We start from the raw sequence: 24006 nt of genomic DNA on the forward strand, positions 1-24006 counted from the left end.
GCCGTTCTGTTAATCGGAGATGTCATCAACCTAAAACGTTAACTGTTTCTCTCTCCACAGATGCTGCCTGACCTGCTGAGTGTTTCCAGCATTTTCTGCTTTTATTTCAGAGTTCCAGCATCCATATTTAGATTTTGTTAGTCTGTACGTTCCTGATATCTTTACCAATCCTCACTATTTATCAAAACCCCTCCCCCACTCCAACAAATTTAGACATTGTATTCCCTATGCTAATTTCCTGTTACACAAGCCTGAATTTTTTTTTAAACTATCCTGCTGTGAGGCACCTTATCGACTGCCTCCTAAAAATTCATATACACTGCGTCTACTGAATGCTTTTTATCTATAAGCACCATAGGATGTTTTACAATGTTAAAGGTGCTATATAAATGCAAGTTGCTGTTGTTATCTAATCAATCACTTGTTCAAAAAATACTATTAGATTTGACAAACATGACTTGCCTTGAACATATCCATGCTGCCCGTCCTTGAAAAAAGCCATACAACTCTAAATGTTCACTAATCTGATCTCCAATTATGGATACCAAGAGCATGCCCATGAACGACTTTAGACTAATTGGTTACACAGTTTATCCTTCTCTCCCTTCTTGAACAAAGATGAACATTAATCAACTATTACATCTAATTTGCTGAGCACATCCTCTATCAGCTTTTTAGAATTATACCAGAGCGCTGAAAGAGCCAAGTGGGACAAGTATATTCGTGCCAGAGATTCCGCACAATGTAATTCCTGATCTCAGCCATGCCAGTCAGTCGGAGGTGCTGAATGGAGGGCAAGTACCGCTTGTCCTCGCCTCTCCCTAGGGAGGAGAACATTAGTTGCTTTCTTATGGCCAGTTAGCCATGTGTGTGCCCTCACAGCAATCAAGAGCAGTTATCTGCAGAGGCTTGGGAGAAAGATTGACCACACACCCTCGCAAAGTGATGCATTTTGGGAGGAAAAATAAGGAATGGGAGTACACATTCAATGGAAAGATGCTGAAACGCGTGGAAGAACAGAGGCCATGGGGTTCAAATACAGAATTTCCTGAAACTGCGAATGACACATGGTGCAGGGAGACCCAAAAGGGGAGAAAAATAACTTCAAATGGTGAGGGGGGGGGGGAAGGGAAAAGGTATCTAAAAAGTAAACACTGTAGAATATAGAAACTAGGATTCAATAACTAGTTGGCTAACTGGCTTTTTCTTCAACAATAAGAAAGCAATTAATGTTCTCCTCCCTGGGGAGAGACGAGGACAGCGGTACTTGGCCTCCATTCAGCACCTCCGACTGACTGGCATGGCGGAGATCAGGAATTACATTGTGCGGAATCTCTGGCACGAATATACTTGTCCCACTTGGCTCTTCCAGCATTATGGCATAATCCTAAAGAGCTGATAATAAGGGTGTGCTCAGCAAATTAGATGCAATAGTTCATCGATGTTCATCTTTGTTCAAGAAGGGCGAGAAGGATAAACTGAGTAACTACAGACCAGTTAGTTTAAAGCCGTTCCTGGGCATGCTCTTAGAAACCATAATTTGAGATCAAATGAGTGAACATTTAGAGTTGCATGGCATAATCAAGGAAACTGGGGCTTGTAATTACTTGTATTCCTTAACATGAAGATGGCTTAAAGACTAGCTAACAATGTAAGAAATCAAAGTTGTTAAAAATGTCAAACTTAATTACTTACGTTTCATGTTCATATTGGGAGTTCTGTTCATAAAATGCATGTACAGCTGCGTTGTGTGAATAAGAATCTGGTCACCGCTGTATCGAACAGAACGGTACCACCATGTTCCCTTTACACATGAAGAAAAAGAAAAGAAAATTTAAGCTTATTGCTGCACACAGGCCACCGTGAAAAGACTGCAATAACCAAACAGCGTGAGATGGTCTGGCTTCAGTTCTATAATCTTCTAGCAAGTCACCCAAGCACACAAGAGCAGAGCTATGAATACATGCTAGTGAGGTTCAAGCTGAAACTAAAGACTCACCACAACCACTGGAAGGATCACCATGAACGCAAATCCATACACAGCCAACACCTACAAGATTTAATAAAGGCAGAAGAGTTCATACGCTTTTCTTGTTAGAATTCCTAATGTGCCCAAAGATATTAACTCTTCGTGTCTACCATCCTAAAATTATAAAAACACATTTAAAAGAAACATCTACAAGGCCTGAAATAGAAAGATCTGGGTCCTGACTATTTGGCTACAATTTGAGTCCCTGGGCTCCCCATCACTTAAATCTGCTGACACAAGGCAGAGGCATTTCAAAAGCACTCCACTAAATAATCACAATTGGGTTGTTGTCACTTTGTGGAGTGAGCATCCTGCTTCCATCGAGATGCTAACGTGAAAAAAATCAAATACACTTAAAAACATCAATTAGACATTTTACTGTTTCTGTACATCTATTTTATAGCTAAAAAGTAACTGATTTCTCTGCAGGCCCCCCCCCCCCCCCCCCAAAAGAAAAATCTGTAATTTGGAATATCTTCTTTATTTTTAAATGTAGTCACTTATTTCTCCTTTTCCATTCCTCCACAGCAGTATCTGACTGTGGACCAAGCACATAACCTGTACCAAGATCTCCCTATATACTGGCAGGGGGTGTACATGATCAAACAAGCTTGTCTCAGATTCCCCATCCTCCCTAGAGGACATAGCTGCTATCGCACAAACTCACATCATATTAAATCTGTGGCAGGGAGCAAAGACATCACTGTGACAGCCACTTGATTTTATAAGATTTGTTTAGCCACACCGTTACATGAAGAAATGAAATACAGGTTTTTTTTTTTTTTTAATTAAAAAATTATATAATCCTGTAAAAAAAACTCAAGCACACACCTTGGTTCAGACAGGCTGCACCAAAGATCGTACAGTATAATGCAACATGGGCTCTTAAAAAAATAACTTGGAATTTTAATTTCAACAGATACAGATTGATTCTCAAAACAAAGAAAAACCCACATTCCTTTTTCAGACAAATTCTTTGAGCTAATACACTAAAGATCAATGATCAGGTCTTTATCGTCTGAAAACACCAAACATCTCTCTCCATCTGCCTGCTCCCCATATTTTATATCCTCTGATCTTAACTGGTCTATTTTAAAGTACCTATTACAGAATAAAAGCTTCAACAAGAACATTCATAATTCAGCTAAATCAACAGAATTTTACAGATGGGTGGATGAGTTATTAAGTGCTCAAGTCCTGTCGTTTCTGAATTACAACCTACCAGCATGGAGTTCTTCTGGTCTACAATCCATGATGGAAGGGCTATGCCAAAAGTTGTAGCTGCAACATAAAACAGAGGAGTTGTCATTTATCAGGGGACACAAAGCAACCCAATGACACATCTAACTGGTACACAGAAATACTCATTATTTGACCCATACAAAGGGTCAATTTCTATCCAGTTTGTCACTGGCATCGCAAGAGAATCAAAAGGTTTATTTGTTAGAATACAACTACAACTAAAACCTATTGCGATAACTTAAAAATAAACATTAGATACTCCCAACTCACTGCAGGGCAATTCCCACAGGATCAGTTGCCAATCACCATGCCATTGCCTTTGGGCACAAGGGATGGTAGGAAAGCTTAGCACCTTTTCATTACTGGTACAGCTGAGATCAGGAACTTGCCACTGGAACTCATGAGCATGCACCTACAACCTACTACTTTGTGACGGAATCAGTGCACCTTACTTAAAAATTTTAAAATTAAATATACTGTTATTTTCAGCCTGTGTTGGTTGGGAGAACTGGTCTTTCACTTTTGTGATCTAGGTTGAAATCTGTAGCCCAGACTGAGGATGAAAATCTCCTGGGTTTTTTTTTTGCTGGAAGGGTCCTACGCAAGATGAGTCTGGGCAGTTGTACTTCAGTTCTGAGTGGGGATAGGCTTACGGCATAAAACTGCCCCTAATTTTGAACTAATTGGCAATGTCGCTCAGGCAAGCCCAAGGATGGTTAGTGTAGGAAATAGAAAGAATGTTACGCTGGTCCAGTAGTGGGTGTTCTTCAGAGGTTAGGGTTACAGGGGTCAGAGTGGAGGGAACTTTGCCATGCATCTGGACATGCTATACCTGACCCTGGGTGCCTAAACTAGTGTTCTAATGCTCTATTGTCCAGCACTGACATCCCACACCCTGATGAGCATAAAAACATTTTTTAAATGCCTGGCAGGAAATTGACTTGTGCCAACACCATCATCAATGCTACTGTAGAACCAGCTACTGGGAGATGCACAAAGGCAATCCCACAATGGGATTGGAAGAATATTTTAAAAGGGGCAAACTGAAATGGATTTTCCAAGTATGAATTCCAACAAAAAAGGATCCCTTAAGGATGGCAAAGTACCTTGTGGACCATCTGGATTACCATATTCTTCCCAATTTTTACGAGACTCTTCATCTGTTAAACTGGAAGAGAAGAATTAGCTGCAATATTAAAAATTGGCATGTTTTAAATTCCAGGGATGTGAAGTTCAAATGCACATCTAGCGAAAAAAAAAGTGGTATAAAATCTCAGGCAAAGCTTTAAAAAATGAAACTTGCATTTATATAGCGCCTTTAACATAGTAAAACGTCCCACGGCGCTTCAAGGAGCGTTATCAAACAAAATTTGACACCAAACCACATAAGGAGATATTAGGGCAGATGAAGGTCAAAGAGGTAGGTTTTAACGAGCGTCTTAAGAGGAGGAAAGAGAGGTGGAGAGGCGGAGAGGTTAGGGAGGGAATTCCACAGCTTAAGGCCTAGGCAGTTGAAGACACGGCTGCCAATGGTGCAGCAATTAAAATCATGGCTGCGCAAGAGGCCAGAACTGGGGGGGGAGTGCAGATATCTGAGGGTTGTAGGGCTGGAGGTTACAGAGATAGGGAGGGGCGAAACAACTGGATAAGAACCACTTCTTTGAAGGGGAAATAAAATGAAAACTTACCTTGTAAAAAGTGTTTGGCATTACTCTAAAATCTGAAATTGATAATTCAATCCAAATCTTAACACTTTTTTAAAGCAGCTATTATAAAGAGTTACTTTTTTACCCAAATTGTTTCATTTCTTGGATGCTTATTAAGATACTCTTTGATATGAAATTTGCTAACAGTCAATCAATTTCCAAGTTTTAATCTTTGACCCAATGAACAGGAACTACATCTGGTTGTTGTTGCTTTTAGTTAGCACAGCAAATCCAGTACCTCGTGCGGAGACTGATTAGCAGAAGGTCAACAGAAGCTGAATCTAACTGAAACATCCATTATTGTGTATTGATAAAGAGTAGCAACTGTGTATTCATTAAATTACACAAGTCTTAAAGGCCTTTCTCTCAAGTTAAAATTGAACAAAAACATGATCGAAACACACCAGAGGCCAAGAGTTTCAATATTCCATTACTTTAATCCAACTGCTAGATAGGAGGGAGGGAAATGCAATTTAAAGTCTAATAATTTAGGATTTTCACTGGTACAAAATATGTTTGGTCAAAACATCTTTGATGATGTCCACTGAACAAGTATTACAATCTTGGTCACCAGTTTTTACTGAAAAAAGCGTGCTGAATGAGGAACGCGATTCCCAAAATACTGGTGAAATCCTGGAATCTCGGACTTAAAATACAATTTGACATATTCAGTCAGCATAATCTAGTGGCCTATAATACTGTCACTACAGCTACTGAGCACGGTAATAATGTCACAGGTAACGCCAGACATAGTATCAAGGTCAGCAAGTACAGTGATGAAAAATTTAACAGGAAGATCAATATTTAGGATTATTTAACAGTCAAGTAAAACAGGCAGAATACAGTGTAAATGGAGGCCATGGGGTCAACCAGCACTTCTGCATAGTAGTGTAGTGGTTATCATATTGAATTAGCAATGCAGAGAGTGAGCCCAAGTCTCAGTATAGCAAGTTGTGAAATAGAATTCAATAGATCTGCAGTTCGTGGACTAGCACCAGAGAAAGTGACCGAGGATTGTCACAAAAACCTACATGGTTCAAGGAAAGGAATCGATCTGGTCCGGCCTACAAGTAACTCAGCAACTCAAGAAAAAGGGCTACCACACTTTCTCAGGGATACTAGGGTTGGGTAGTTAAGTGTGGTCTTGCTAGTGTCGCCCACATCAAGAACATATTAAAAAATTTACTCCAGGACAAGATAATTGCCACAAAACTGTGCAGTTCCATTTCCTAAAGTCCAGTTGCTATTACTGAAGATGCGACTACTCACGCAGCATAGGCTTTCGCAATCCTCATAAACAGGACTTCATCGCCTCCTTTATCTGGGTGATGTTTGAGTGACAACTGTCGATACTGCTTTTTGATTTCTGCTACAGATGCTCCCTAAGTTAGGAAAAAATAAATATTCACCATCATTTATCTACGGGGAAAGCATGTTCTCTAGCTCTTTCCCAAACCACAAATAAAATGAAAATCAATTAAATTGTATGCCTTTTGGATACAAGTCAGTGTATATTTTTTTAAAAAGAGATGAACTTTGCATTCCAGTCACAGGAAGTGTTATAGAAACATAGAAGATAGGAGCAGGAGTAGACCATTCGGCCCCTCGAGCCTGCTCCGCCATTCAATGCGATCATGGCTGATCATCCAAATTCAGTACCCGGTCCCTGCTTTCTCCCCATACCCCTTGATCCCTTTAGCGTTAAGAAATATAGCCATCTCCTTCTTGAATATATTTATTTAGTGTATTGGCCTCTACTGCCTTCTGTGGTAGAGAATTCCACAGGTTCACCACTCTGGGTGAAGAAATTCCTCTGCATTTCTGTCCTAAATGGCCTACCCCTTATCTTTAGACTGTGGCCCCTGGTTCTGGACTCCCCGACCTTCGGGAACATCCTTTCTGCATCTAGTCTGTCCAGTCCTGTCAGAATTTTATAAGTTTCAATGAGATCCCCTCTCATTCTTCTAAACTCCAGCGAGTACAAGCCCAATCGACCCAATCTCTCCTCATGCCATTCCTGCCATCCCAGGTATCAGCCTGGTGAATCTTCGCTGAATTCCTTCCATGGCAAGAACATCCTTCCTCAGATAAGGTGGCCAAAACGGCGCACAATACTCAAGATGTGGTCTCACCAAGGCCCTGTACAACTGCAGCAAGACATCCTTGTTCCTGTACTCAAACCCTCTCGCTACGAAGGCCAACATATCATTTGCCTTCTTAACCGCCTGCTGCACCTGCATGCTTACCTTCAGCGACTGGTGCACAAGGACACCCAGGTCTCGTTGCACTTCTCCTTCTCTATTGCCATTCAGATAATAATCTGCCTTCCTGTTTTTGCCACCAAAGTGGATAACCTCGCATTTATCCACGTTATATTGCATCTGCCATGCTTTTGCCCAATCACCTAACCTGTCCAAATCATCCTGGAGTTTCTCGGCATCCTCCTCACAGCACACGCCCACCCATGTGTCGTCTGCAAATTTGGAGATATTACATCTAGTTCCCTTGTCTAGATCATTAATATATATTGTGAATAGCTGGGGCCCAAGGACCGATCCCTGTGGTACCCCACTAGTCACTGCTTCCCACTCGAAAAAAGACCCGTTTATTCCAACTCTTTGCTTTCTGTCTGCCAATCAGTTCTCTATCCAAGTCAATACCTTGCCCCCAATCCCATGTGCCTTAACTTTACATGCTAATCTCTTATGCGGGACCTTATCAAAAGCCTTCTGAAAGTCCAAATACACCACATCCACTGGTTCTCCCTTATCTATTTTAACCAGTTACATCCTCAAAAAATTCCAGTAGATTAGTCAAGCACGATTTACCTTTTGTAAATCCATGTTGACTATGTCCGATCCTGTCACTGTTTTCCAAGTGCTCTGCTATTACATCTTTTATAATGGACTCTAGCATTTTCCCCACTACCTGTCAGGCTTACCGGTCTGTAATTCCCCGTTTTCTCTCTACCACCTTTTTTGAATAGTGGGGTAACATTAGCTACCCTCCAATCCATGGGTACTGTTCCAGATTCCATCGAATGCTGGAAGATGATCAGCAAAGCATCAACTATTTCTAGGGTCACTTCCTTAAGTACCCTAGGATGTAGATTATCAGGCCCTGGGGATTTATCGGCCTTCAATCCCATCAATTTCCCCAACACCATTTCCCTACAAATACTGATTTCTTTCAGTTCCTCCCTTTCATCAGACCCTATGTTCCCCGACATCTCTGGGAGGTTATTTGTGTCCTCCTTTGTGGAGACAGAACCAAAATATGTATTTAATTGGTCTGCCATTTCTTTGTTCCCCATTATAAATTCCCCTGATTCTGACTGCAAGGGACCTACGCTTGACTTCAATCTTTTTCTCTTCACATATCTAAAAAGCTTTTAGTCAGTTTTTATGTTCCCTGCAAGCTTACTCTCATATTCTATTTTCCCTTTCTTAATTAATCCCTTTGTCCTCCTTTGTTGAATCCTAAACTGCTCCCAATCATCAGGTTTACTGCTTTTTCTGGCCAATTTATTTGTCCTCTCCTTGGATCTTATGCTATCCCTAATTTCCCTTGTTAGCCACGGTTGAGTCACCTTTTTTGTTTTATTTTTATGCCAAACTGGGATGAACAAACTCTGTAGTTCATCCATGCGGTCTTTGAATGTTTGCCATTGCCTAGCCACCATCAACCCTGAGAGTGACATTCCCCAATCAATCCTACCCAACTCGCGCCTCAGACCATCGTAGTTTCCTTTATTTAAATTTAGGACCCTAGTCTCTGAGTCGACTACTTCATTCTCCATCTTAATGAAGAATTCGATCATATTATGATCGCTCCGACCCAAGGGGCCTCGTACAACAAGATTGCTAATGAATCCTTTCTCGTTACATAATACCCAGTCTAAGATGGCCTGATCTCTGGTTGGTTCCTCGACATATTGGTCCAGGAAACCATCCCTTAAACACGCCAGGAATTCCTCCTCCACAGTATTGTTACTAATTTGGTTAGCCCAATCTATATGTAGATTAAAGTTACCCATGATGACTGCTGTGCCCTTATTGCACGCTTCTCTAATTTCCCTTTTAATGCCGCCCCGAACCTCCGCATTACTGTTTGGAGGTCTATATACCATTCCCACTAACGCTTTCTGCCCCTTGGCATTTCTCAGTTCTACCCATACAGATTCCACATCATCAGAGCTAATATCCTTCCTTACAATTGTGTTAATCCCTTCTTTAACCAGCAATGCTACCCCACCTCCCTTTCCTTTTTGCCTATCTTTCCTGAATATTGAATACCCCTGGATGTTGAGTTCCCAGCCTTGGCCACTCTGGAGCCATGTTTCCGTAATCCCAATCAAATCATATTCGTTTACCTCTATTTGTGCAGTTTACCTCCATCATGGCTAATCATCCACATTCAGTACCCTGCCCCTGCTTTCTCCCCATACCCCTTGATCCCTTTAGCCTTAAGAAATATCTCTATATTCACTCATTCAGATCAAGAACTGGAAATTCTGCATGTCCGGGTTTTGTGCCATGCTACAAAGCTGACAAATTTTACACTATTTAAAAACTCCTGCAACTGAAGTTTGCTGCATTACTACAACATTGTATTACTATTATTGTATTAAAGTATGTCAGTCACTATGGAGATGGCCAAGATTGCACAAAGTCCATTCTTTGGATGAGATGTTAAATGGAGACCATGTCTACGTTCAAGATCCCATGGCATTATTTGATGGAAGTTCAGAGAATTTCCCTGGTGTCCTGGCCTGTCATCAAATCTCAACCAACACCATCAAAACAGATTAATTAGTCATTCATCTCATTGCTGTTTACCAGATTTTGTGGTACACAAATTGGCTTCCACGTTTGCCTACATAACAGGCACTGCACTTCAAAAAGTAATTTATGTGAAGCATTGAGATATTTCTCAGATGCGAAAGCACGATATAAATTAAAGTCTTTCTTCCTTTTAAATACTCCAGCTCTCTCAAATGCTAGAAAATAGACGGTGCAGCAGGATAACACAGAACAGACCTGTATTTTATAAACTCCATGAAGTCTGCCGCTCTTCCTCCTCTTTCTCTGCCCCCCACACAACCCCCCGCCATACCATCCGTTAACTCAGCATGCCATGCTATAAATTCCCAGATGAAATAAAAAATAAACATTTTACTGACAAAATATGTTACGTAATATTCAACCCAAAATTATGATTTAAACCCAGTACCTGGTTACCAAAGCTAGGATGGACTATTAGCATTGATGCAACCAAATTCAGTTGAGAGCTGCTGGTTACTAAGTATAGGGCACTATCTCACCCCACTTTAAAAGGCAATACTCACTGCACTGGAACCCACAGCAACATTTTCATACAACACTACAATTTTTTAACCTCATTAATTTGTGGCAAAATTTTAGACTACTTCAAGAAAATCATTCCTCTGTGTTCACCTTTGCTAATGATCTTCCTGAACATCAAATATTGCATATGCTTAAAAGGAGAAGATAACTATAGGTTAGTAACATTATCAAAAGGTATTTGTACAGTTTCCTCTATATTCATATAAGAACAGTGGTGGGCAGGGGAAGTCAGTTTTATTTTCAACAGCAATCTTTGTTTTATGCGGTTCCTCTGTAAATCTCCATCCAAGACATGTTGGCAAGGTCTACCAGGGCCGGGAACATGCCCTCCAGAGCATCCATTATGCAGAGAAGGAATTTGCCTTTGCCATTCTCAGATATGCCACTATGGTGCATTATGCCACAAAAGGTAGGATGCAGTTCCACTCGGAGTCCCCTCACATTGTGATGTCTAAGTCTTGGGTGTGCCAAGGAGATGTCAGGCACTGCTCACCCTGCCCTCCCCCCACCACACTTCCCACTCCCACCCGAAGAGAAATCAGGGAGCAACTTATTCAGGCTGTTCCAAAGCACTTCCTATTGGGCCAGTTACAATGCAATATAGTACGAGAAGTGACTTCTTCCCCACCCTCAAGATCACAGAATGGTGCACAGGACACAGAACTGGAGGGGGATCGGGGCGGGCGTGGGAGGAAGAGGGTTTAAGTAAAACCCTCATCATAGTACAGGAAACTTTCGATTAACCGGCCCCTAAATAACCGGAACGCTCTATCCACCGGCAAAATTCGGGAGTCGGTTCAGGTAACTTTTTTTTACTTTTAGTTACTTTTTTTTTTTTTTTTACTCCATTTGTTGCTGTGCAAGGGTGCAGCTGAAGCTGTTGCTAAGCTACAGAGACGCTTGCAACTTGTGCCGATTGTTTTGAAGCTGAGCAACAGGGTTTGTTGCTTTATACGGAGCTCTGAGCTCCGTATCTTTTACTATAGCGTTCGGTTATCCGGAATTGTTGATGAACCGGCAACACGTCCCGTCCGTGCTGGATACCAGAAAGTTTCCTGTACCATCACAAATTACCACTCCCTGACTGAAAACACAATGGATATTGTTACTTACAGGGTCTACCCCGAGGACTTCATACGGGTTGTATTCTTTCTCTCTATTCTCTATTATTGAAACTTTGTATAAAAGACAGCAGAGTAGTATCCATCCGGAAATCAGTCCTATTTTTCTGTTCAAAAAGAAAAGAAATAATTAGAAAGTTTTCTGCAGAAATGTCTATATTTAATCTCTTCAAAACATTTTTTTTGTAATCAGGATATGGGTGACATTGGCAAGGCTGCATTTACTGCCCACACCTAGTTGCCCCGAGATGGTAATGGTGGGCTTTCTCCTTGAACCATTGACATCCTTGTGGTCATGATGCTCCCACAATAGTGTTAGGAAATTAGAAGACGTAGAACCAACGATGATAAAGAAACGATGATCCAAGTCAGGGTGTTGTGCGACTTGAAGGGGAAATTGGATGTGATGGTATTCCCACGACATTGCGGCTCTTGGTGATAGAGATAACGGGAGGACGGTGCTGGTAAAATATCCGTGGCGAGTTTCTGGAGTGCATCCTGCAGATCATGCATAATGCAGCCTCAGACTGCCAGTGGTGGATATCAAGTCTAGTGGCAGGGACACCTATCAAGCAAACTGCTCTGTACCCTGGATGGTGTGGAGGTTGAGTTGTTGTGTCTGTACCCATCCAGGTGAATGATGAGTATTCCATCACCTCCTCAGGTAAGCCTTGTAGATGGTGGAGATGCTTTGAGGGGTCATGCGGTGAGCCACTCATTGCAGGATATCACGACTCCACCCCAAGATGTTTATAATATGGGAAATCGGCAATGGTGGTACTCTTGAAAGTCAAAGGGAGGTAGCTAGGCTAGTTCTTCCTCGAGATGTGACACAAATGTTACCTGCTACTTGTCAGCCCAAGTCTGGATGGTATCCAGGTCCTGCTGTACGCTGGCCTGGGCTCCCTGATCATTAGAAGAATTCTGAACAGAGCTGAATACTACGGAATCATCAGCGAGCAGCCCCACTCCTAACCTTATGACGGAGAAAAGGTGCAGCTGAAGATGGTTGGTTTGCTAGGCCACTTCAGAATGCATTAAGAGCCAACCATGTAGTTTGAGACTGGAGATACGTGTAGGCCAAACTAGATAAGGGTGGCAAGCTCCCTTCCTTGAAGGACATTCGTGAAACAGTCAGGTTTTTAAGATTTTTTTTTTTTTTTTTTGCAAGTTTGTTGTAAGTATTAGCTCAAAAATTACCAGATTTTATTAAATTCAGTTTCACAACTTGCCATGGTGAAATTTCACCTCACAATCACTGGGTTGCGAGTCCAGCATCATAGCCACTAGGCTACTTTACCCTATACATGCGAATACTCCTGATAATTCAAAATCTTTTTCACATTAAAAATTTAAATTATCCAATACTTTCAATTAACCAACTTCAAATTAAAGAGTAGATTGTTCATCATTTCCAGCTGTCTGCACGGACAGCACAAAGGCACTGCGGTATTAGCATTTGTGTCAGTGATTGTTGAAGGTTTGTATCTTAGAAGGAACACTTAGCAAAAGGCACTTTTTGATAAAATAGTGTGATGGCAGGGTATAGATACCCCAAAAAACGAAGTTCCTGATCTGAGCCATGAGAAAGCATCAATTGGAAGCCATACGCCTCATCATTTTGTGTGTATGTGTTTGTGGGGGGTGGGATGAATACGAGAAGGAGAAAAACAATAAAAATGAAAGCACAGTCATCTCTGGAGTATTCTCAACCTCAAAATACCAGCTTTCATACATCCTTTACAGATGCCGAGCGAACAGGACAATTGGTGGATGGCCCAGGGAGGAACATAACCTGGGGGCAGGAAGACAGCAAGTGATGGCAGCTCCTTAGTCTTTACCTCCACCCAAAGAAACTCCCTCAGGCAGGGTGCCGACCAAGGCGCCATGGAGCAGGAGGCTGTCCAAGGGGAGGAGTTGCAGAGTAGATCCGATATAGTAGGGATGACTGAAACATGGCTACATAGAGAACAGGAATGGCAACTAAATATTGGAGGATATCACACATTTAGAAAGGAAAGGAAGGAGAGGTGGAGTAGCTGTACTAGTTAAAGATAACAATGGCAGTAGAAAGTAAGGATGTAGCTATCAGTAAGATAGATATAGAATCCATATGGATTGACTTAAAAGGTAAGGGATCCATCATCCTAGTAGGGGTATACTATAGACCATCACAGCCCCAGGACATAGCTGCAGGAGTTCCTCAGGGCAGTGTTCTACGCCCAACCATCTTCAGCTGCTTCATCAATGACCTTTCCTCCAACATAAGGTCAGAAATGGGGATGTTCGCTGATGACTGGTGTTCAGCGCCATTCACAACTCCTCAGATAATGAAGCAGTCCATGCCCGCATGCAACAAGACCTGGATGACGTTCAGGCTTGGGCTGATAAGTGGCAGGTAACATTCGCGCCAGGCAGTGACCATCTCCAACAAGCGAGAGTCTAACCACCTCCCCATGACATTCAACGGCATTACCATCGCTGAATCCCCCATCAACATCCTGGGAGTCACCATTGACCAGAAACTTAACTGGACCAGCCACATAAATACTGTGGCAACAAGAGCAGGTCAGAGGCTGGGTATTCTGTGGCGAGTGACTCACCTCCTGACTCCCCAAAGCCTTTCCACCATCTACAAGTCACAAGTTAGGGACTGTGATGGAATACTCTCCACTTGCCAGGATGAGTGCAGCTCCAACAACACTCAAGAAGCTCAACACCATCCAGGACAAAGCAGCCCGCTTGATTGGCACCCCATCCACCACCTTAAACATTCACTCCCTCCACTACCGGCATACCGTGGCTGCAGTGTGTACCATCTACAAGATGCACTGCAGTAACTCGCCTAGGCTTCTTCGACAGCACCTCCCAAACCCGCGACCTCTTCCACCTAGAGGGACAAGGGCAGCAGGCGCATGGGAACACCACCACCTCCAAGTTCCCCTCCAAGTCACACACCATCCTGACCTAGAAGTATATCACCGATCCTTCATCGCCGCTAGGTCAAAATCCTGGAATGCCCTACCTAACAGCACTGTGGGAGTATCTTCACCACACAGACTGCAGCGGTTCAAGGCGGCAGCTCACCACCACCTTCTCAAGGGCAACTAGGGATGGGCAATAAATGTTGGCCTTGCCAGCGACGCCCAGATCCCATAAACGAATTTAAAAAAATAGAAGGGAATTGGAGGAAGAAATATGTAGGCAAATTTACGAGGTGAGTAGCAGGCATAGAATAATAATCATGGAAGATTTTAACTACCCCCAAATAAACTGGCAAGAAGTAACGAAAGGCGAAAAGGGAATCAAGTTTTTAGTGTATATACAGGATTCCTTTCTTACTCAGTATGCAAGAAGTCCAACAGGAAAAGAATCACTGCTGGATCTTGTAATGGGTAATGAACCAGAACAGATAGGAGAAGTAAGAGTAGGAGAGCATCTTAGTAGTAGTGATCACAACATAGTAAGGTTCAAGATTATGATCGAGAGCAACACAAGTAGGTCAAAGACTAAGATAATAGATTGGAAAAGAACAAATGATGAGGAAATGAGGGTGGAACTAAATAAGGTAAACAGAGAAAATCTTGAAAAACAAAGACAGAAAAACTGTGGGAAATCTTTCAAAAGGGTAATCAAGAGAGTTCAAATGAAATATATTACACTAAAAGCCAAAAACAAGCAAACTAATTATGGGGCACTGTGGATGAATAAAGAGCTAAAGGGAGAATTGAATCTAAAGAAAAAAAACACTTAGATAGTAAAAGGAGGACAAAAGGGAATACAAGGAACTTTGAAGAGAAGTTTATAAAAACCTCAGGAAGGTAGAGAATTTAAGAAATCAAATTATCAAGGAATATAAAAATAAAAAGTGTTCTATAGACACAATAACAAAAGGAAAGTTAAAGTAGGGATAAAAGGCTATAAAAGATGAGTAAGATAAACTTGCAGGTAATGATAGAAATGGCAGAAGTATTGAATAACTATTTCGCCTCAGTTTTTACTGAACATAATGAAATAGACACTTCACTAGAGGATTAGCTTAAAAAGATTAATACAGTTGTGATAGAAAGACAGAAATTAATTGACAAACTAGCAAAACTAAAAGAGGATAAAACCCCAGGTCCGGATGGTATGCGCCCATGCATACTCAAGGAATCTAGAGAGGAAATAGCAGAGGTGTTACATAGAAGAGGGGATAGTGCCAGAGGACTGATGGACAGCTAACGGGAAATAGAACAAAACCTGGGAACTATAGACCAGTCAGCTTAACGTCAGTAATAGGAAAGATACTGAAATCTGTGCTGAAAGTAGTAATAAAAGAGCATCTAGAGACAGAAAATATAATAAAATATAGTCAAGTATGGATTCCGAAAGGCTAAGTCATGCTTAACTAACTTGATAGAATTTTTTAAAGAGGTAATGGAAAGAGTAGACAAGGGTAATGCAGTAGATGCCATATACTTGAATTTTCAAAAGGCCTTCAATGTAGGCTCAAGACAAAGGTTAGGGCATGTGGAGTCAGGGGACAAATAGCTGAATGGACAGCAAATTCGCTAAAAAATAGAAAGCAGAGAGTAGGAGTAAAGGGTAGTTATTCAGATTGGAGGAAGGTAGAAAGCGGTGTTCTACAAGTGTCAGTGCTGGGACCACTGTTATTCATCATTTACAATAATGATTTGGATTTAGAAACAAAGAGCTCAGTATCAAAATTTGCAGGCGATACCAAACTGGGGGTCTAGCCAACACCGAGGAGGAATGCAACATAATACAAGGCATTAGGAAACTTGCAGACTGGGTAGTTAAGTGGCAAATGAACTTTAACACAGGCAAATGTGAGGTGGTGCACTTTGGTAGGAAAAATAGAAACATCACCTACACCTTAGAAAATAAGAAACTGAATGGGGTAGAAGGGCAAAGTGATCTAGGTATAGAGGTGAACAAATCATTAAAAGCAGCATCGCAGGTCAGCAAAGCAATTAAATATGCTAACAAAGCACTGGGATTTCTAGGGGTATAGAATTCAAAAGTACTGAGGTTATGTTAAATTTATATAGGACCCTGGTCAGGCCACAATTAGAATACTGTGCACAGTTCTAGTCTCCATACTATAAATAGGACATAGAAGCACTACAGAAAGTGCAAAAAAGATTTACAAAACTGAGAGATTACAGCTATCGGGAAAGATTGAACAGGTTAGGGCTTTTTGCTTTAGAAAAGAGACTTAGAGGTGACCCGATCAAGATCTTTAGCATTATGATCGAGTTGGATAGGGTAGATGTGGCGAGAATGTTTCCACTTGTGGGAGAATCCAAATCTAGGGGCCATAAATACAAGATAGTTACTAATAAATCGAATAAGGAAATGAGGATAAATTTCTGTACTCAGTGATTAGAATGTGCAACTTACTACCACAGGAAGTGGTTGAGGCAAATAGCTTAGATGCTTTCAAAAGGATATTAGACGAGTACATGAGAGAAAAGGGAATAGAAAGAGATGTTGAAAGGCTGAGATGAGGCAAATGGACTGGGAGGAGACACGTGTGGAGCATAAACACCAACACAGACCAGTTGGGCCGAATGGCCTGTTTCTGTGCTGTATATTCTATGTACAGGAAACTTTGTTATATCCGGCACCGACGGGACCGAGCTGTTGCCGATCTATCAAAACTGCCGGACATACAAAGTTAATGTTGAAGCATACGGACTCCGTATCTGACAACAAACACTGTTGCTTAGCAACAGCTTGTAAACAGTCGGCCCGTACCTTGGAAGCATCTCTGTAGCTTAGCAACAGCTTCAGAGAGACTTTCCAGAGCCCGACTGTTGAAAACAAAGCCACGAGAAGAAAAAAAAACCTAACAAACCGACTCCTGATTTCTGCCGGTAGATCAAGGTTTCCGGACATACAACCTCCGGATAAACCAAAGTTTCCTGTAATTGGTCCAAGAGAACAATTGCTTTGAAATGGGAAAAGATTTCATTAAAACACTATACTGAATAATGTTCACCGAACAAAAACATACAAACTGAAATTTATTATATAAACTGTCCAATTACAAAGGAAGAGTTTAAGAAAAATGTCTTGCGTTTTGACATGCACAAACTGCTCTGTGCACCTGGACAGGCTGAATCCAAGTGTCGCAGATTATGGAGCTAAATGGCAGAATATGTTTGTTCTCGAGAAAATAAACAGCTCCAACATGATGATCACGATTTAAATCCACATCGATTACAAGTTGGCTTAATAGGATTCAACGTGATCACTTTGTACAATATGCAGCTCACAGAAGACATCACCGTACTGCACATTCTGGAGTGGGAAAAAGAACAAACTTGCATTTGCATAGTGCCTCATCATGTCTTCAGGATGTCCTAAAGTGCTTCACAGCCAACAAATTACCTTTAAAGGAGGGTCATTTGCTCTTATTAGGCAATCACGACAGGCAGTGTGTGCCGGGTGAAAATTTGTATGCACCTTCAAACAGGCAGGGCCTCTGTTAAACGTCTCCACCAAATCAGCACTTGCTGCACTGAACTGTCAGCCTAGATTGTGCGCTCAAGTCCCGCAGTGCGGCTCAATCCCATGACTTTCTGACTCCAAGGCAAAAACACTACCAAACTTTGTCCAGCTAACACTTGGGGTAGGTACCAGAAATCAAGCATCTGCAACCTCTCTAGCTACAGTAGAGCAAGAGAGAGCGAGCTACTGCAAGAACAATTCAAAAGGTTTAAGGTAATAAGAACTGTGCCACACTGTGTTTGTGGATTGATGAATCGCTGCTACCCTGAAGTAAATCCGTAATTCCCTACACTAACTAGCCTCTTGGTGCGTGCACTCATGTGGCTGGGATGGGGCGACAAGAGCTCACCATTACTCCAAAAGGAGAAATCCAAGTAAGATGAATCAACCTGGCCATTCCTGCTCCCACCTTCAATTATTCAGGTCCCATACACAACTGAAGTGGCGAGAAACAACGAACAGCAATTTTACCAACGTATTTCAAAAATATTGGCTGTGTGGAGTCATGGAAATACATACACAAAGTCCAGGATTCACAAGGTCATGGCTATAGTACTGGACTAGCAACCCAGTTCAATTGCCACCACGGCAAGTTGTAAAATTGAATTTAATAAATATGGTAATTTATGCAGTGGCACTAGAAAAACAAAATGACCATGAAAGCTGCCGGATTGTCGTGAAAACTGAACTAGTTCACGGATGTCCTTCAGGGAACTCTAGACATGACTCTTAACACCCTCGCAAGTGGCCTCGCAAAGCACTTGGTTGTAAAAACAGTGGTCCCTCAAGAAGTACACCACCTTCTCAGGACAATTATGGAAGAGCAATAAATGAGCATCTTGAGACAAATAAAAAAGAAAACTTCATCCTGTCTGCTAAAGGGATTTTCACAATAGTGGACAGTCACATCTAGAGAAAGTAAATAAGGACAGCTCGCACGATGCATCATATTAAACCATCATAGGTTAAATCAAAAAAAAATTACAAATGCACATTTTTATGACAAATCTATAGATGAGTGTAACAAGGAAAAATTGTTGGGGTTATTAATATCCAGAAAAGTTGACAAAAAAAAAATCTAGAAACAAAGCAAAGCTAAAATAACAGGAATGCCGCAATACACATGATTAGAATTGGTAGCAAGGAAGGCACTAATCATCAGTCTTGAGTGGAAAAGAAACAGAAAACGAGAGCGAGAGGGAGAGAAAGTGAGGGAGCAAGAGAGAAAACGAAGGGTGGAAAACAGAAAATAGAAAGCTACAGTGATGAGAGAGAGAAAGCAGTAGAGGGGAAAAGGGGAGAAACAGAAAAAGAACAAGTAATTCTGAATCTTTCAGATATGAACACTTTTTGTGAAATGATGGTTCTTTTAATTTTTTAAGCAAATTATATTTTCAATTCAAATCTAAACTGAATATAGCCCTAAAACTTCACCCTTGCTAGTCAGTGTGACTGGTCAATTAAGTACATGCTCAAAATTTAATATCTAATTAAACATCACATTCTGTAGACTAGGATAATACATTAATGCTTTCTGAAATATTCATTTGAAACATCACTTAAGCTGACATGTCTCGTATACCTCACCTCTATCTAATCTACACAAGAGTAACTCTACTAATCTGTCAGTGAGCGACAATAAATTTGAAGTAGTCACAATAGTTAATTCTTCAGTGTGGACAGCAACAACTTCAACTTTCAAATTTATAGTGTCCTTATTTATGCAAATCTCTTGGAGCACTTTACAAGAAGGAGCAGAGGTGAGAACGATTACATGGGGAAACTGAATGCACCAGAGAGCTAGGTTTTAAAATGGATTTCTGAAAGATGGGAAAGGGGTAGTGAGGCAGGGTAGTTTAGGAGAGGGGCAGTGAGGCAGAGTAGTTTAGGAGAGGTGTAGTGAGGCAGGGTAGTTTAGGAGAGGGGCAGTGAGGCAGAGTAGTTTAGGAGAGGGGCAGTGAGGCAGAGTAGTTTAGGAGAGGGGCAGTGAGGCAGAGTAGTTTAGGAGAGGGGCAGTGAGGCAGAGTAGTTTAGGAGAGGGGCAGTGAGGCAGGGTAGTTTAGGAGAGGGGCAGTGAGGCAGGGTAGTTTAGGAGAGGGGCAGTGAGGCAGGGTAGTTTAGGAGAGGGGCAGTGAGGCAGAGTAGTTTAGGAGAGGGGTAGTGAGGCACAGTAGTTTAGGAGAGGGGTAGTGAGGCAGAGTAGTTTAGGAGAGGGGCAGTGAGGCAGAGTAGTTTAGGAGAGGGGCAGTGAGGCAGAGTAGTTTAGGAGAGGGGCAGTGAGGCAGAGTAGTTTAGGAGAGGGGTAGTGAGACAGAGTAGTTTAGGAGAGGGGCAGTGAGGCAGAGTAGTTTAGGAGAGGGGTAGTGAGGCAGAGTAGTTTAGGACAGGGGTAGTGAGGCAGGGTAGTTTAGGAGAGGGGTAGTGAGGCAGGGTAGTTTAGGAGAGGGGTAGTGAGGCAGAGTAGTTTAGGAGAGGGGTAGTGAGGCAGGGTAGTTTAGGAGAGGGGTAGTGAGGCAGAGTAGTTTAGGACAGGGGTAGTGAGGCAGAGTAGCTTAGGGAGAAAGTTCCACAGAACGGGGGAATGTTTACAGAAGGTCAAGCCCTCAAATGGTGGAGAGGTGAACAGTAAGCCAGAGAAGTGCAGGCTGGGACATACAGCTAGAGACAGTTGCTCAGATAAGGTAGGGCGAGAGATTTGAAGACAAAAGACAGGACCTTGAAGTCAGTGTCCTCGGGGACAGGTGGCCATCACATGTTAACCGCACAAAACATCTAAGCCATCAATATTTGTTATGGCAACCATTGTTGGTCAAAAGAAATAGTAAAACTACATGAAAACTGCACCAAGCTCTCCAATTCTACATTTTCTAAAGCGTTAAATTATTTTAGATGGAACCTGTGGCGTGAATAGATAGATAGGAGTGAATAATACACCGAGTTGGTTTACCACTTGCAATTAGGTCTATGAAGTAAGATACAGCATTTCTCCATTCTGAATCCTGTAGATATATGCATTGCTCAGGGCTCTTCGTTAATCAGCAACTCCAACTCCTCTATAACACGCAGTTTGCATGAATGCCCTAAAGAGAATGCAGTTTACACTGTCGGTAATGCAGTACACTATTGGCACGGTTGGAATATCTGATACAGGAGTCTGGAAGCACAATAGAATTGCAGAGAAATAGCCTCAGCCTTGTGTCACTACGAGCGTGCAGACTGAAGAGGATGTTGCTTTCTTGAACCCTCTCCTTTCTCTCTTCTTCCCCTCCCTCCCAATTTCCCCTTTCAGAAATCTATATATTTGTTGAGGCTCATTTTAGAAAAGACAGACTTTGCTTTGACTGCTTTACATTAAGTTGCTGAAGTTTGCAACTAGAAAGTCACCACTGCTGGAGGATTCAGAGATTCCAGTGCAGCTCGTCAAATGACAGCTGGCAAGTTTTAATGTGTCTTTTGTTTCTAACGACTGAATTTTATGGAGCCAATTTCCCTGGATGAACTCTTGTTTCACAGTACCTATGAATTGTTTGCAATTTAACCATTAATTTATGAGTCAGGAAAAATCTGATCAATTCTTGTAGAAGATGGTTATGTTTTTTATTAGGAGTTAAAAAACTAAAAAAAAAAATACTCACTTTAACGTGGGAATCGCACCGTGACCCGATTTTCCTGACCGTAACCGGTACCATAAGCACCTCCTATGTACTTTTCCTAATGTCTTTATCCTGCGTTCCTCTGTTTAAGAGTAAAAGAGAAAGTTACTTTCCCGTACACACAAGAAACAAACAGTCCTTTCCCTTCAGACCCCAACTCTCAACCAGGGCAGCGAGCAGGCAAATAGCTTCAAGCTCTTTGTCATGCCACTTTTGAGCCTGACACACAGTGTGTCCTGCCCAGCATCTTTTTTGCTGATAATTTTTCCAGAAGAAATTATCCCTGCTCGTCAGACCACTTGGACTTCCCATTGCCCTCTGTGCCAGATGCTCATTGAGTGTTACCATCAGGCTCACCTGCTCTGTTCATTTTTTTTTTTTATCCCTAATCGGAGTCTCCTCCAACCCCCACCCTTTGAGACAACTCTGGTCTGGACCACAGCAAACAGGATAAATCAAATCAAGTCTTTCTACCCAACATTAAGAATTAATGTTTCAAAGTTAATTTCCACTCCAATCATTCCAACACAGGCAAGATCAGAGATGATCTCGTTGTAAATCACAAGCATAAACCTGCATTCGACAGCTCAGTGGCACAACACATAGAACCAACAAACGGTACTGAATCACCTACTAAACCCACTGTTGCTTTAATCCTTACATTTCTTAGACAAGGCAATGTACTCAATAATAAAAGAAAGTAAGATGTTGCATTTATCTAGCACCTTTCACAACCTCAGGACGTCTCAAAGCCGTTTACAGCCAAATACATTACAACAGTGACAACACTTCAAAAAGTAACAAACGCAGCAGGTCCCACAAACAGCAATGAGATAATGACCACACTTTTTTTTTATAAAAGTGATGTTGGCGGAGGGCTAAAATTTGGCCAGGAGACCTCCCCTGCTCATCTTCGAATAGTGCCATGGGATTTTTTATTTCCACCCGAGGGGGCAGGCGAGACCTTGGTTTAAAGTCTCATCTCAAAGATGACCCCTCTGACAGCGCAGTGCTGCCTCAGCACTGCACTGGAGAGTCAGCCTGGATTATGTGCTCAATGCTCTGGAGCAGGGCTTCAATCCACAACCTTTGAACTCAGAGGCGTGAGTGCTACCACTGCGTCATGGCTGACAGGGCTGAAATGTACACATTATGTGGAATATTTGCAGGTCTTGGTTTTCATTTCACATTTGCATACCAGAATCTGTAATTAGAGAACCATCGAACAATTAAAAGAAATTTGAAGCACATCAATGCCTTGTTCAAGCAAGCTCCCATAGCACAACCTTTGCAGTTGCTAACTGAAATCATAATGGCTTATTTCCCTAAGCGAAGGCAAGAAAGTAATTAAAGCGTCCTCTGTGAATTTGTTTTGGCTTGTTATACTTGTGATGTTATAAACAGGCAAAATAACATGCACTTAATGATCATTTTTTGTAAACATGTCTGAAGTACATCTCACTTTTCTCCCTTGCCAATTATACGTGGAGCATCTATGAAGATTTTATGGGGACTTGTCTAGTCTTCCTAGCCTCCACAAGGTGACCAAATCCTTCCTTTCAAATGGGTTCTCAAACATCAGGAATACCTACCCAATTCATAGTCAACACTGCAACTGATCAATGTCTAACAAGATACCTGCAGCTCGATCATTTCACAACACAACTGCGTTTTCTACTGCCCTCTGTGCTAGATCAACAAACCAGTTTCCTACTGGCACTTAACAAAAGCAATTTGACCTGGCTACAGTATGGCACTTTTACATTGTAGAACTGCAGTCAACAGCATATATATTCTTCTTTCTGTGTTGGGTTCAGCTAGAAATACAAGTGGCCCGACGGGTCTTATTCTGGCGACAGTAGAAATGAGGGATTGTGCACTGCTACCAGATTCACTGCTCCAATTCTATCTGGTTCGGAGCAGAATGCAAAAAGGTTATAACTACACCAGGACGTTGGTATGGTACAACTCTCCTGAAGCCTACATACGTTATACCACAACAGTATAACACGTCTTGGGCATCTTGGACTGCAGCAGTTCAAGAAGGCTCATCAAAGTGTTTTCAGCAAAGTCGGGATCCACTGTCACCTCATTGGTAGAACCTATCACACCACTGACAGATTGCTTCTTTCATCTCTACTTGACCTGCCATCTATTACATCAGCATGGGTGCCGTTTATACTGTCTTACCTTAGCCCTCAGAATTGGACCACACTGAGTCCCAACACCAGCAGCACCAATAATACCACCACCAACCTTCTCCTCGACCACCTGATGCTGCACAGGACAGAGGGCATCAGCGCAGGCCTGCACCACGCCGGAGGCAATACCCCCAACACAGGGTGTACAGGCAAAGGATGAGTTTCCTCA

The 24006-nt window shown here is 41.9% G+C and overlaps 1 protein-coding gene across 1 annotated transcript in view; it reads right to left on the reverse strand.

Moving 5' to 3' along the window:
- The window catches only part of sec63 (SEC63 homolog, protein translocation regulator), an 88907-nt gene that overhangs the window by 37262 nt on the left and 27639 nt on the right, over positions 1-24006 (reverse strand). The window contains exons 2-8 of the mRNA XM_085997765.1: positions 21619-21718; positions 11457-11571; positions 6247-6359; positions 4378-4439; positions 3252-3310; positions 2000-2050; positions 1696-1804 (exon numbers count right to left, since the gene is read on the reverse strand). Of these exons, the coding sequence (XP_085853891.1) occupies positions 1696-1804; positions 2000-2050; positions 3252-3310; positions 4378-4439; positions 6247-6359; positions 11457-11571; positions 21619-21718 (609 nt within the window). The remainder of the gene's footprint in view (positions 1-1695; positions 1805-1999; positions 2051-3251; positions 3311-4377; positions 4440-6246; positions 6360-11456; positions 11572-21618; positions 21719-24006) is intronic.

Source organism: Somniosus microcephalus, chromosome 9 (genome assembly GCF_052327205.1).
Source record: "Somniosus microcephalus isolate GS21.2 chromosome 9, FLI_Smic_1.0, whole genome shotgun sequence".
In the NCBI taxonomy this organism is placed as follows: domain Eukaryota; kingdom Metazoa; phylum Chordata; class Chondrichthyes; order Squaliformes; family Somniosidae; genus Somniosus; species Somniosus microcephalus.